Here is a 15,455-nt window from a genome sequence, read left to right on the forward strand (position 1 = left end):
ATCATCATAATGATCCAGTCATACCTTGGTTGTTGAACGGAATCCGTTCCGGAAGTCTGTTCGACTTCCGAAAACATTCGACAACCAAGGCACGGCTTCCAATTGGCTGCAGAAGCTTCCTGCAGCCAATCAAAAGCTGCGGAAGCAGCGTCGGATGTTCGGGTTCCAAAGAACGTTCGCAAACCGCAACACTCACTTCCCGGTTTGCGGCATTTGGGAGCCAAAACGTTCAAGTTGCAAGGCGTTTGAGATCCAAGGTACAACTGTATAGCTTTACAGATGGGGAATTGAGGCAGAGAAGTGCCTGTGGTCATTGAAGGGGTCAATTGGGGTCTCGTGTCGGATTTGAAGACCGGCAAGTGAATATCTTGAATTCATAGACTCGAATATATACTTTAGGGCCTCCATTACTGGCAATATTTTTAAAATTCTTATTAATCCTGCATACATGCCAGAAAAAACTTTTCCTTCTGGGGCAATCCAGAGTTTACGCAAGAGACTGAGAGTTCTGTCTCAGAGGGATTGTCTTGGGAGGCGGGCTCCCGGTCTGTTTCCAACAGCACAACTGGCTGCTCACAGCTGGAATCTTTGATGCTTTTGGACAGTCCTGAGAGAGGATAGATGATCGATCATATGGACCACTAGACACTGCACAGATGGACCTTTAAGAAGCCAGGTGAGTGCAATATTTAGGATCTCCTTCTCCATTAATTTGCAATCGTTATGCGTGTGCTTCTGTGAGGGAAAATATAAACTTTACGCTCATATCAGATCCCAAAAGAAATGGGTGTCTTTCTTCACAGAAAGAAGAAAATGATTTTTATGGCTTCACAGAGACATTTTAATGTTGTTTCCCCCAAAAATGTACTAATAAAATTTCTGAAAGAACTTTCCCATGCATCACTGATAAGACATTGGCTAGTGCAAGATATTTCGTCTTATCTCACAGAATGTTTAGACTTGAGATGCATTGCAAGTTAAATGTCTAGTTCCAATTGATTTATTCTGGAATTATAATATAGCAATCTGAAGAGGTGAGCGGTAGGTGGAATGGACAGGGCAGACTTTGTTGCCAAATGCTGCTGCTGCTGCTTTGAGAAGAAATATAAGGTTTAGGAATCCACTTTCTAATATATTTTAGAGAGAGGCAAAATGCTGGACATTTGCACCAAAGCTCTGCACATGGAATTCTTTTTTGCATTTCAGGGCTTTTAGCCTTTGCAGACAACTCTGTGAGGAAGGAAGTTCGGGAAAAGCAAGCATGTACAAGAAGGAAGGTTTCTGCAAGTAAGAGGAATAATTTATTCAAACGGGATGTAATCGTACTTCAGCTTGCCACAAACGAGATGATGCATATTTTCAGTAAATGAATAAGTAATAGAATGTTTGCAGGAAGCTGTAAAAGGCAACACGAGATCCTGATGGTCTGTCTGGGGTTGGGATCTAAGTTCCATCCTAATACAAAACCTTAGTGATCGTTCTTCAAGTGTAAATTCTCATCCAGTTAGCAAAAAGATGAGGGAATTCATATTGGTAAATCCAAGAATACATCAGAAAAAAATATGGCTGTATGTTTAGTCTTTAGCAATAGTGGGAAGGTCAGGAAAAAAACTTCAACCCACCTTTTTAAAATTTAGAATTTTATTAGTTTTCATAGTTTCAAACAGGCAAGAACATCCACATGTACATCTGTCTTTTTACATTCCGAAAGATGTTGTAGAAGGAAGGTGGCCTGAGGTTTATTTATTGATTATTTTTGGTTATAGGATCTTTTGCCTGCCCTTTACTGCATGGTCCCAGGGCAAGTTTTTGTGTTTTTACCCTCTTTGTCAATCTTAAAACCTGAGAGGGTCCAGGGAAGGAAGCAGTTTTTCAGATATTTGGGCCTAAGTCACTTAGGGCTGGAACATTTATATGAGCATCTTAAAGGAGGCCCAAAAGTTGCATACCCTCCAACATTTATCTGATGAAAATAGGGATGTCCTATTCAAAAATGATAATGGTGAGGAGGAGGAGGAGGATTATTATTTTGCTGTTTATCTGACTGAGTTGCCCCAGCCACTCCTAATAATAATAATAATAATAATAATAATAATAATAATAATAAGTAATTTTTTACTTATACCCTGCCCATCTGGCTGGGCTTCCCCAGCCACTCTGGGTGGCTTCCAACAAAATATTAAAATACTGTAATATTTCAAACATTAAAAGCTTCCCTAAAAAGGGCTGCTTTTAGAAGTCTTCTTAAAGTCTAGTAGTTGTTGTTCTCTTTGACATCTGGTGGGAGGGCGTTCCACAGGGCAGGTGCCACTACCAAGAAGGCCCTCTGCCTGGTTCCCTGTAACTTGGCTTCTCGCAGTGAGGGAACCGACAGAAGGCCCTCGGCGCTGGACCTCAGCGTCCGGGCAGAACGATGGGGTGGAGACATTCTTTCAGATATAACAACATAATAAAATAGTAAACATTTAAAAACTTCCCTATATAGGGCTGCCTTCAGATGGCTTCTAAAGGTTGTATAGTTACTTATCTCCTTGGCTGGGGGGTCACCTAACTCCATACCTCCAACATTTCTCCAATGAAAACAAGGACATCCTAAGGAAAAGTGGGACATTCCGGGATCAAATCAGAAACTGGGACGGCTTCTGTAAATCCTATAAATACTAAGCTTGCTGTCATCCTTAAGAAAAATATATATTAAAAAATGTGATGGAGGTAGAAGAGTATCCAAACAGTATTCATTGAAATATTATTAATATTTAGCAAGTTTCAAGAATATGTGGGTGGGAGGCAGTACACAGCAATGTTTTGGAGGAAAAATCTAAATTTTCTCTCATATTCAAAAACAGCAAAGCTCAAAGGATAAGTATAAGCATTGAAAAGTGGTTGGATAACAACTGTATCCTGCACTGGAGAAACGAATTATATTTTCTTCCCTTTGTGTTCATGACTAATGAACACTTTCCCTACTTTTCTGTTTAACGTAACCTGTTTTTTCAGACCAAGATGTGCGTTGACCTATATTTAACACAAGACCCACTTGTGTGGTCCTGAACTTTTTCACCACATGAATAGAATTACTAACCCAGGTTATTTACCCACACGCTGCAGCATTATCTCTGCGGATGTTTATTCATTGCTTGGAAAGCTATCCAAAAACAGGATGCTTATCAGATGTAATCGATTGCTGTAGATTGTCTTATTGGAAATAAGCCACAGGAAAGATGTGGTTCGCTTAAAAAAGGACGACACTTTTTGCTATGTTGAGACCACACTGCCTCCAAACCAAGATACAAACAGTTTCAGTGCTTGCACAATGCCTTTTTCCGTGTTGCGTAAAAACGTGGTGGTGATACTAGGTTATTAAAGCCATTGAACTGGTACCTTTTACCATGGCAGAATTATGGCACACTTTTTATATCTACTGTGGTGCTAGCATGATGTTTGCTTTACTCTGCTTCATAAACATCTTGTTGCAGCATTAGGACTCTGGGAAATTGCTATAGCTAGTAGGGATCAGGGCTGGGCAATGCCAGCTTTTCAACATTGTGATGTATCACCAGCCAAATATTGTGATATAGTGATATATCTTTTTTGTGTGTATATATAATTTTTATTAAATTTTCTGTTTTACAATTTAAAATACTCATTGTTACATCCTTAAGATACCAGTGACCTCCCTTTTTCTCTTTCCATGGTTCATTTTACATATCATAAATCCCTGCATATTTTACAAAAACTATACCATTCAGTGGGATGTGGGTGGTGCTGTGGGTTTAACCACAGAGCCTAGGGCTTGCTGATCAGAAGGTCGGCGGTTCGAATCCCCACGACGGGGTGAGCTCCCGTTGCTCCGTCCCTGCCCCTGCCAACCTAGCAGTTTGAAAGCACGTCAAAGTGCAAGTAGATAAATAGGTACCACTCCGGCGGGAAGTTAAACAGCGTTTCCGTGCACTGCTCTGGTTCGCCAGAAGCGGCTTAGTCATGCTGGCCACATGATCCGGAAGCTGTACGCCGGCTCCCTCAGCCAATAAAGCGAGATGAGCGCCGCAACCCCAGAGTCGGCCACAACTGGACCTAATGGTCAGGGGTCTCTTTACCTTTACCTTTTTTATCCTTCAGCAAGCTTTTTTAGGCCGGGACTCATGTGAGAAAGCAGCAAAGGACCCAGATTGCGAAGTGGGGAAGAATCCAAAACATTTGGGATGACTTTGTAACATTCATGATGATGATTAGTTTGGATAGATTTCCTACATCCCACTTGTATCTGTTGCCCTTGAGGTTGATGTTCCTGTGCAACCATAATTAACTAGATTTAGCTGGCATGGGTTATCTGTGCACATCTTTCATGCTGTTTGCGACTGGTTTTTTCCAACCCCTCCTCTGCATTTAATGAAACAAAAATATGTCTCAAGTCTTTAGACGGGGCATTTAGACTTGTCTAGTTTCAAAGAAGAGTTTTTGTGCAGGAGTATCGGTCAAAGTCTAAAATGTTCTCAGGGCTGTGCTTTGACTAGTGGCACAGCAAGACCCTAATTTTTTGGAACCGGATTCTCAGTCTGGTGGAAAAAATGCAGTGCCCTTTCAAATAGTTTCAGAAGGTCAACCTGGAGGAGCTTCTGAAATGCATAAACCCAGCTTGCTTGCACAAACTTTCCAGGGGCCTATGCAGCTGCTGAAGTGCATAACATAATAATAAACAGTTTGTCTTTTGGAGGTAGATCCTAATCATCTGGTATCCCATAAGCAATGTTAGTCTTGTCTGCAGGGCTTTGTTTGTCATCATTAATTCAGAGGTGGCTGTTTCATTTCCCCCGCTTAATTGTTGTCATAGATATTTGCCAGAAATTTTGGTGTTTCACAGCTGGCCTGTCATTATCAAAAAAAGACCCAAGACACAACCTCACAGTACAGATCTTTGTAGTGGCTGAAACTGCGCTGAATAATGGCTTGTGCCTAACCATACTGAGGTTTCAACGTCCAGATATACAACAGGCAAACCGTGGTTTAGGGCAACTTACTGGTTTTTCATTTCCCATGTGTTCAGCGCACTTTCATGGTGCATCAGCCTCTTCGGGTGGAGCCGTGGTTCCTAATTTGGCTTATTAATTCAGATATAACAGCAAACCATGGTTAGCATAAACTGTAGCTTGGAAGCCAGCTTGAAACTACGGTTGATATCCTGGTGACACTCCAGGGTTTTGCAACACAGGTGCAGATACGATGCCAAACCACAGTTTGGCATGATATCTGTATTCAGCCTGTGAAGAGGATTATTCCTCAATCCAAATTTTTTATACAGTGTATGTAGAGTCACACAAGGCTGATTAACAGGTGCCTGTCCATTACCCAATAGATGCAATGATGACTAATACACAGAAGTCACAGGTAAAACATCACACAACGCAATACTATTGTCAATTCACTCTTGTAAAAGCCAGAGATTTACAGACACATCTCCATCCTCCATTCAGGCAACCAAGAGGCTTGTTCAAGGACACCTTCCAACCAGAGCAAAGCACTTGAGAAGGGAGCAGGACCAGTAATACACATAGCCTGGGAAGACCCTCCAGGGCCAGATGGAGAAACCTGGAGCATTCATTCCCTGGTCCTCAAGGTCCCTCACCCCTGGTTTCTACACTGACTGGCAGAGGGGGCTCTCCAGGGTTTCAGGCAGAGCTCATCCCCAGCCCTTCAAGGGATTGAACCTGAGACCGGGGCTCTACCAACAGAACTCTTGTTACATCCTTAAGTGATGCATGTGTACACTGATCCTGAAACTTTGATATGGGAGAAATTATGGATTAGCATAGCAGGGGACATAGTTAGAGTCACCAGCAACCCTTAACAAATTACAGTTCCCAGGACTCTTTGGTGGAAGCTATGTGCTCTGAATATGCTTTAAAGGCTTAGTGTGTATTAGGGTTGCCATATTTCAAAAAGTGAAAATCCGGCTATGTCCGGGACTTATGGCATAGCTTTGTGTATACAACTGGGTTTTCCAATATGAATGAAAGGTTGTTGTTACAATGAATTATTATTGTTATTTTCTTCAGGGGTGCCCCCACGATGGACAACTGGAACCAAAGATTCATTCTTGTGTTTTTGACCATGTTGTGCTCAACCGATGCCCAAACTACTGGTAATGTAATATCTGTGCTTCTTTAGCAATATCCATGTGCAGATAACAAAAGACATGGAGGGGGGGGGGGGAAGAATTTAAATATGACACCAGAGGGCAGAGCAGAGCGACCAGCGACCAGCAGCACAGAAAGAAACAGCGGTTTAGAAAATGGTGTGGCAGGGTATTACATTTGACAAACAAAACAAAACAAAACAAAAACAAAAACGGTATGTGTGCGTTAAAAAAACCATTTTAATCAACAAGTATGCCCTGTGATGTTTTAGAATGACATATCTAATGTCAGGAGCCCAGGCTGCTTTACTTTTGAATAAATAAGGTATACTATTCATCGTATCAAACTGTAGATTTCAACGGAAGTCTCATAAAGTTCAATGAAAAAAGCAGAAGACCCAGTGGATCAGTTCATTCTCTAGTCAGTTCATGCATAAGGTCCATACATGTATAAGTATCTATTCCACAGAGTCTAAGACAAGGATTTCCGGAATATTAGCCTTGTTTCGCTATCCTAGGCTTCATCAGTAGAACAGGCTCATATGTAATATTAAAGGATCTTATAGCATAGTAGTGGTTGTCTTAGACTCTGTGAAAGGATTCTGTGGAACTGTAACAACCCGTCATGTGGATTATTGGACTCTATGAACAGGCAAGTGGAATAGATACTTATACATGTATGGACCTTATGCATGAACTGACTAGAGAATGAACTGATCCACTGGGTCTTCTGCTTTTTTCATTGAACTTTATGAGACTTCCGTTGAAATCTACAGTTTGATACAATGAATAGTATACCTTATTTATTCAAAAGTAAAGCCGGTTACGTCTTGTATGTTTATTATGTTTCACGTAACCATAGGTTTGTTGTTGTTGTTTTGCCATCACCCCATCCAGCATGGTTGGTAGTCAGGGATGATGCGAGTTGGGGACCTGTGACATCATGCAAACTTCATGTCCCCCAACCCCTGGGTTACATGAAGAAATGTTTTCTTTTGCCTGTCCCAAATCTAACAAATGCCTATTGGTGTAAGAACAAAAGAAGGTTACCCTGTCTTTCTTCAGTCTGCAGAGAAACTGCCATTGCAGACCTCGTGTTCCTGGTGGATGGATCCTGGAGCATAGGAACAAAGAACTTCAAAAGCATGCAAGACTTTCTGTACACCATGGTTGACGGCTTGGACATTGGACCGGATAAAATCCAGGTTGGGCTGATTCAGTACAGCGACCTGCCTCACAACGAGTTCTTCCTGAACACTTTCCACCACAAAGAGGACATCTTAAACCGGATTCAGAACTTGCACTACAAAGGAGGGGGAACCAAAACTGGGAAGAGTTTGAAGTTTATGCTGGACCATCAGTTCAGCGAAGTGGCCGGCAGTCGGCGCCGCGAAGGCGTCCCCCAAGTGGCAGTTGTGATAACAGACGGGGAAGCTCAGGATGATATCCGTGAGCCGTCAAAGCTGGTCAAGAGTGCAGGCATCACCCTCTATGCTTTGGGCATTAAGGATGCTGTTTTGTCGGAGCTTCAGTTAATCGCTAGCGACCCAGACGAGACGCACGTCTACAACGTGGAAGATTTTGCCGGCTTGCAGGGCATCTCCCAAAATCTGCTCCAGGTGATTTGTACTACTGGCGAAGAAGCCTCTCAACACATCACTCAGATTTCTCCAGGTAAATCCAAAAGTGTGTGTGTGTATATATATATATATATACAGTGGTCTCTCTTTTTTTCCCTAGCTATGGTTTTCCCAGTAGTGATGTATGGAAGTGAGAGCTGGACCATAAAGAAGGCTGATCGCCGAAGAATTGATGCTTTTGAATTCTGGTGCTGGAGGAGACTCTTGAGAGTCCCATGGACTGCAAGAAGATCAAACCTCTCCATTCTGAAGGAAATCAGCCCTGAGTGCTCACTGGAAGGACAGATCCTGAAGCTGAGGCTCCAATACTTTGGCCACCTCATGAGAAAAGAAGACTCCCTGGAAAAGACCCTGATGTTGGGAAAGATGGAGGGCACAAGGAGAAGGGGACGACAGAGGACAAGAAGGTTGGACAGTGTTCTTGAAGCTACCAGCATGAGTTTGACCAAACTGCGAGAGGCAGTGGAAGACAGGAGTGTCTGGCGTGCTCTGGTCCATGGGGTCACAAAGAGTCGGACACGACTAAACGACTAAACAACAACAAGATCACAAAATCTTTTTCATTCAGCAGCATGCTACCAGGTGTCAAGGCTTCAGGGAATCCTATCCCTCTCACTGTGGGATGAGTTCTTACCAAGTAGCTTATTCAATATTCACAGAGAGAGACAAAGGAATGCTTCCTTAGATAAAGGCGTTGCTCCAAGTCAAGTCCCACCCTCTCGGTCTCTTCTATTCTACGTCACCCCTGCACTGGCTGATCTGAGCTTTCTGCCTCTGAGCTTTCTATTTTACTACTTTCAAGGCCTGCCTGGTTCTGTTAGAGGGGAAGGGGTCAGGAATGCTTTCTAGAGACACTGAGTCTGTTAACTGTCTCTCCCCTGGTCCTTCTTCCTGCTGCTCTCCCAATATTTTCCAGCTCCTCCCCTCTGCAGCCTCTGAATTATGCCCTTCTGCAAACCACTGTTCTAAATCTATACTGTCCTCCTCTTTTTGGGAAGTTGCAGGAAGATGAGGGGGTTCCCACCATTCCTCCTCAGTCCAGCCCCTGGCAGCAGGTGATGGGTGTACAGAAAGAGGAGGGCATGTGTTTTATACAAAGAGCCTGATGCAAGATAAATTCAACCGGTAAGTGTGATGGCCTGGGATTCGGACTCAGATACTACACCTGAGGGATCCCAGCCTGCACAGGATTCCCTGCCTCCAGAACCAGTTGAGCCGAGGCTGGGGCATCAGCCTGAAGGGTCCTCACCTGAGCTGGATCCTCAAGTGCAGGCATCAGCTGAGTCTGCTCTGGCTCCTGAGGTGATGGAGGACCCACTGCTTGCAGGTGCTCCACTCTCAGCCCCGTCAGGGGAAGCTGAGGTTGCCGCTGGGTCCGGTAACCCTCCAGTCTCTCCTGAGCTGCAGAGGCTCAGGGCAGAGAGGCGGAGGGAACTAAGTTCCCGCAGGAGGAGTGCTCGCCTCCAGGCCAGGAGAGGCGAGTCACCAGAGGATTGGAGCCGCCCTATGCCTCGGGGCAGATAAAAGCTAGTCAGCCCTAGCCCCAAGTTGCGGGAGCAACATTATGGGTTGCTAGTTCCTGCCTGAACCCTGTCCTGCTTTCCTGCCTGAGCTCCTGGCCTGTCCTGGCTCCCTGCTTGCAAGCCTGTTCCTGACTTCACCCGACTCCCTGCCCTGCACTCAGCTTCAGCTACTACGGACTGCCTCCACGTTGCACCTTTGATCATGGACCAGACTTGGACCTCGCCTCTTGGGTAACCTATGGGACCAGCACAGTAAGGCTATTTTCACACATCATGCTGAACTCATTATGGGCCAACTTCTGAGTGGACATGTACTGCACTTATTGCCAGAGATGTCGCTTAAAAAGAAGAATTAGGCAATCGGGAAAACTAAATGAAATCTGTCACTTCTGAACGCTGGTGGCACATTGGGTCAGTGCGTCTGGCTGTTAACCAGAAGGTTGGTGGTTTGAGCCCACCCAGGGATGTCCATGGGCAGGATTCGTGCCTTGCAAGGGGTTGGACTAGATGACCCTCGGGGTCCCTTCTAACTCTGCAGTCCTATGACTCTATGATTCACAGCACAGAACATGGAAGAGAGCTAATTTTCAATATGTGGTCCAGTTTAGCCACTTTTAGATGTTTACCATCAAAATGCAAAGAGAAAATATGCAGAAAGATGTAAAGGTTGTGTGTGAAATCAGCCAATATCTTTTTTCTTTATCTGCCCTTTTCTGACTTGTTCTGATGATGGATGCCAATAGGATTTTCTTGGCCCAGTACACGGTGCATTGGTTCCCTTCACCTCACTCACAAAAGGGAGTACAGATGCACATAAAATTTGTATATTTTTGTGTCATTTGCAAATTTGTATCCTCATTTGGGGAGGCCCAAAAATCAGGGGAAACACACACATATGAAATAATATATCTGACAGACAGGATGTCAACAGTGAAGCTTTTTCCGTATTGTATTTCCATATAACCCCTTTCGCCTCCTTTGTTGAAAGAAAGAAAGAAAGAAAGAGAAAGAAAGAAAGAAAGAATTCAGAGTCTGGATGTGGTACAGCTCTAACCTATGTACTGTTTTCATATTTTGGTGGCCCTGATTCTAAGAAATCATTTTACAATTTTCTAGCTTAGAGAAAATCCTCAAGAGAAGCTGTTTGAGAAAACAGTTCTGTATCAGGATGCTTTTAATGTTTGATGCTTTATTATGTGTCAGAGCCACCCTGGGTCCCAGCTCACAAGAGACCAAAGTCCAGTCCAAGCTATATACAAAAGGTTTTATTGAAGATCATTGTCGTCATTACATCCAAACTCCGTGGCTCCGCATCTGTTACCCTTAGATGTTAGAAGTCCCCTCTGAGTCCGTCCCTCCCCTGCACCAATTTAAGAGGCTTGTGCTGCTCCACCTTTTCCTCTCTTTCCTTTTCCGCAGGGTCTTCCTGCCCCCCTGTGTTCCCTCCTTCCGGGACTCCCCAGAGGCTGAGTCTTCTCCTGCCTGCTCCCCCCTCCTTCGTGCTTTGGCACCAGGCTCCTCCCCAGAGCTCTCCCCACTTCCGCGCGCCTCCACATTTGAACTTGGCGCGCGTACGTTGCTCCTGACCTTCCTTTCAACAGCCACACTGCTCCCGGTACTGCTTTCCGCCCCTTCCGGCAGGACGTCTTGCCCCGATCTCCTTTCCCCCTCTGCTCCTTGTTCTGTTCCTCCCGACACACTGGTAACTCCACCCTCTTCACTCCGTTCCGGTGGAGAAGCCGGTCCCGATCTCCAACTCCCACTGGCGGTTCCCCCTACGTTCCCCTGCTCCTGACTGCTTCCCCCTTGGCCTCCCCTTGGCTTGACCAGGGGGGCTCCCTTTTGGGAATCCTCCGATTCACTGGACGGACTCATGGACCATCTCGGGTCATTGTCGTCCTCTTCCTCGTCAGCCTGGAATCCTTCTCCCTCACTCTCGGTCTCCTCCCTCCTCTGCGCCTCTCTCCCTGAACCCCTGACATCCATCCCCCCCTCGAAGCCCCCCCTTCCCCCCTCCCCCCCATCGGGTGCGGGTTGTGGGAACTGCAGCTCCTCGGAGGTAGATGCAGGATACAGTTCGGCTACGTCCATGTCTTCTGCTGGCAGCTCGGTGTACGTGTGTTCGAATTCGGGTTCTTCACCCAAAATGTTCGCAGTTCCCTCTTCCATTGCTACTTCGTCTGGTGCTGCCGGCCAAGGCCCCTTCAGCCATTTCTTGCGCCAGGCTTCCTCTGGTTGCTCATCCCACCAATAAGAGGGCTCTGTGTCCACCCCCGAACACGATCCCCTGGGCGAGTTTGAGTCCGGCGTTCTTTCCTCGGCTGAAGAAAAGCCGTGGAAAGTGCTGCCTGAACATGTGGGGGTAAAGAGCCAGTCATCGAAGTACTCGGCTGGCATGGGTCTATGTGGGAAAAGGGCATGGAACTCGTCCTTTAAAAGAGGTTCGTCTAAAGCGTAGTCCGGCACCCACCCACTGGCACTGACTGGTTCACCCTCTCTGACTAGAAAGTATTCTATTCCCTCTTCCCCCCATCTCGAGTCCAGGATCTCTGTGACCTCGTTGAGTGGTTCGACCCTAGGCGATCCCTCCCTCCTAGGTGACTCTGTGCGTGGCTGCGGTACTGTTTCAGACTCCTGAAACCTGTGCGGGGCCTTGTAGGGAGTGAGCACCGACCTATGAAAAACCGGGTGGACTCTGGAACCTTCGGGGAGGGCCAGTCGAAAAGCCACGGGGTTGATCTTAGCCTCCACCTGGTATGGTCCTAGCTGCCTGTGCCCTAGCTTCTTCTTGGCCAACGACTTGGCTGGCATCGCCTGGGCCGCTAACCACACCCAGTCCCCCACCTGGATGTCCTCTCCCACTCTTCTGCCTTTGTCTGCCTGCACCTTATATGCTTGTTTGGCTAGCTCCAAATGTCTCCGCAGCTCCTCGTGCACCTCTTGTAGTTCTGCAGCAAACTGGTCGGCCTCTTGCGGCTCTCCCTCTCTTGGTGCTACGAACCCCGGGAAGGTCCTGGGATGACGTCCATTGTTCGCAAAGAACGGCGTCACCCCCGTCGACGCGTGCTTCGTGTTGTTGTAGGCAAACTCCGCCATCGGTAGGTAGTCCACCCAAGCTGCGGGTCGCTGATTTGCGTAACATCTCAGGTACTGCTGCATGATCGCGTTGACCCTCTCGGCTTGGCCGTTGGTTTGCGGATGTCTTGCCGACGCTAGGTTGATCTTGACGTGCAGGATACCTAGGAGCTTCTGCCAAAAATTGGAAATAAACTGGCGCCCCCTGTCGGACAGGATGGCCCGCGGCAGCCCATGCGCCCGGAACACGTGGTCGATGAAGAGCTTGGCGGTCTGTTCCGCCGTCGCCACCTTCGCGCAGGGAATGAAGTGCGCCATCTTGGTGAACAAGTCCACCACCACCAGTACCGCCGTCTTGCCTCTGGAACTGGGCAGGTCAGTGACGAAGTCCAGCGCCACCCTCTCCCACGGTTGCTGTGGTGTTTCCAGTGGTTCCAGTAAGCCCGCCGGCTTCTGGTGTACTGGCTTGGACCTCTGACAAGTGTCACATCTGGCGACGTACTCCGCTACTTCTCCTCGCATCTGGGGCCACCAAAAGTCCCTGGCCACCAGCTCCATTGTCTTCTCCCTGCCGAAATGGCCCGCACTGGGAGCGTCATGCAACTGCTGCAGAACCTTTGCTCGGAGCTCGTCGCTCGGCACGTAGAGGGCACCCTTGTGAGTTAACAGTCCGTCGCGTAACTGGAACTCATCGTCTCTCAGCGAACCCCTACGCAGCTCCTCTATTTTGGATTGTGCAAACTGATCTACCTGCAACGCGCGTCGTACCGCGTCCAGGTCGACAGCGATGGCAGCGCACGCCCACGCCTGCGGTGCAAAAATGTGCCTGGCTGCTATTGGCGCCGCTTCCTCAAGATATTGCGGTTTCCTGGAGAGCGCATCGGCTATGACGTTGGAGTCCCCTGGGACGTACTCTATCCTGAAGTCGAAATCCGCGAAGAACTCTGCCCAGCGCATGTGCCTTTGGCTCTGGAGTTTCGCCGTGCGCCAATACTCTAAGTTCTTGTGATCCGTGCGGACCTGCACTGTGTGCTTGGCTCCAATGAGGAAATGTCGCCACGCTTTGAACGCTGCGTGAATGGCTAACAGCTCCCTGTCCCATATGGTGTAGTTTTGCTCCGCTTTGCTGAGCTTTCTGGAGTAAAAGGCACCGGGTCTCCAGTTTCCATGTGGATCTTCTTGCAGGAGTACGGCTCCAACCGCTCTGTCTGACGCGTCGGTCTCTACTCGTATGGGCTTGCCTGGATTCACGTGCAGCAGCTGCTCCTCGGAGGCGAAAAGGCTTTTAAGCTTCTGAAAAGAGCGCTCCGCCTGTTCCGTCCACACGAACCTCTTTTTCTTGGAACTGAGAGTGTCCGTGATCGCTGCCGTCTCCTTTGCAAAACCTCTGATGAATTTGCGGTAGAAATTGGCGAAGCCAATGAATCTTTGGACTTCCTTCCGATTGCGAGGGCTCTTCCAGTCCAACACCGCGCGGACCTTGGCGCTGTCCATGGCCAGCCCCTTGTCGGACAGCTTGTAGCCTAGGAAATCCACGTCCGTCACATCAAACTGGCACTTCTCTAACTTGGCGTAGAGCTTGTTCTCCCGTAGTCTCTGCAGGACTTCCTTTACGTCCTTCTCATGGGCCTCCTCCGTTTCCGAAAAGATCAGGATGTCGTCGAGGAAACACACGCATTTCTTGTAGAGAAGTCCCGCTAGCACGTGATGCATAAAAGCTTGGAAGACGTGAGATCCATTTTGGAGACCAAATGGCATAACTCTGTATTCGTACGTGCCCAGAGGCGTGAACATGGCCGTCTTCCACTCATCGCCCTCCCGGATGCGTATGAGGTTATACGCTCCACGCAGATCCAATTTGGTGAAGATCTTCCCCTTCCTCACGGTTGCCAGGAGATCATCTATCTTGGGCATGGGGAAGGCCTTGGGTTTGGTCTTACTGTTTATGAATCGATAGTCCACAATGAGTCTTTTTTGGGGCGTGTCCTTTTTCTTTACAAAGAAAACAGGACTGCCCCCCACCGCTTTCGATTCTCGGATGAATCCGCGCTTCAAATTGTGCTCTATGAACTCCCTGAGTTCTTGCATCTCGTCCTCAGACATGGAATACAGTTTTGCAGTCGGCAACTGCGCCCCTGGCACCAGGTCGATGGCACAATCATAAGGCCTGTGGGGCGGCAACTGGTCAGCTTCCTTCTCGCAGAAAACCTCCAGGAACCCCTCGTACTTGCGGGGTACTGCCTGCACCATGCCAAGTTGCAACTGCTGCTCAGCTCCCTCCTCCTGGCTGGACTGGATGCAATGTTGAGCACAGTACGATGAGCAAAAGGTGATCTGCCGTTGGTACCACGCTACAGCAGGACTGTGTCTCTCCAGCCAACTCATGCCTAATACTATAGGCGTGTCTGAAAGGCGGGTGACATTGAAGCTGATGACTTCTCGATGATTTCCAATCCTCATCACCATGGGAGGCGTCTGTTGCACAACTTGTCCTCCTAGCAATTTCCTGCCATCCACCGTGACTACGTTCAGAGGTGTTGTCGCTGGCAGAAGTGCTATGCGATGCTGCTTGACAAAGTGCGTCCCCACAAAATCTGCGTTGCTCCCAGAATCAATCGTGATGGGGACTTCCAGGGTGGTTCCATTCGGCAACTGAAGTGTTGCAGTGAGCTGCACCGCTGGCTTGGGTGGTAAAGGGTCTGTGCGTTGCAAAAGCGCTGGGGACTGCTCTACAGATTCGCCTGGCTGAGCCCCAGCAGCTCTGCTTCCAGCCAGGCACTGTCGTTTCCCTGAGGTTGCTCTGCTTGCATCATTTCTGCTGCAACAATTGCTAAAGCTGCAGTGTGTTTCTGCAGCCTCTGGGGACACTCTTTCGCCATGTGCTGTGCACTGTCGCAAATGTAACACTTCCTGGTCCCTCTAGGAGGCTTTGCCTTCACTGCACCGGAAGCTGGGGCTCTGGCTGTTGCTTGAGCCTTAGCACCACCAAGTTCCATGGGCTCCTCCCCCTGCCTTCCCAGTGGCGAAGGATGTGACTGACTGAACTCCCTGGGGATGAAAGAAGACGTCCTCGCTGGTGGACGC

General features: G+C 47.7%; 1 protein-coding gene across 2 annotated transcripts in view; it reads left to right on the forward strand.

Annotated features, from left to right (window-relative positions):
* Positions 1-349: 349 nt before the first annotated feature.
* LOC309352995 (collagen alpha-4(VI) chain-like) overlaps positions 350-15,455 on the forward strand; it is a 120,185-nt gene continuing 105,079 nt past the window's right edge. Inside the window, exons 1-4 of one of the 2 annotated variants that reach the window (XM_081881822.1) lie at positions 350-676; positions 1,207-1,287; positions 6,054-6,139; positions 7,199-7,807. In XM_081881822.1, coding sequence (XP_081737948.1) covers positions 1,262-1,287; positions 6,054-6,139; positions 7,199-7,807 — 721 coding nt within the window. In that variant the 5' untranslated portion in view covers positions 350-676; positions 1,207-1,261. Of the gene's footprint in view, positions 677-1,191; positions 1,288-6,053; positions 6,140-7,198; positions 7,808-15,455 lie in introns of those variants that run through there. The other variant, XM_081881823.1, reaches the window with a different exon arrangement.

Source organism: Podarcis erhardii (genome assembly GCF_964252035.2).
Source record: "Podarcis erhardii genome assembly, chromosome: 12".
NCBI lineage: Eukaryota > Metazoa > Chordata > Lepidosauria > Squamata > Lacertidae > Podarcis > Podarcis erhardii.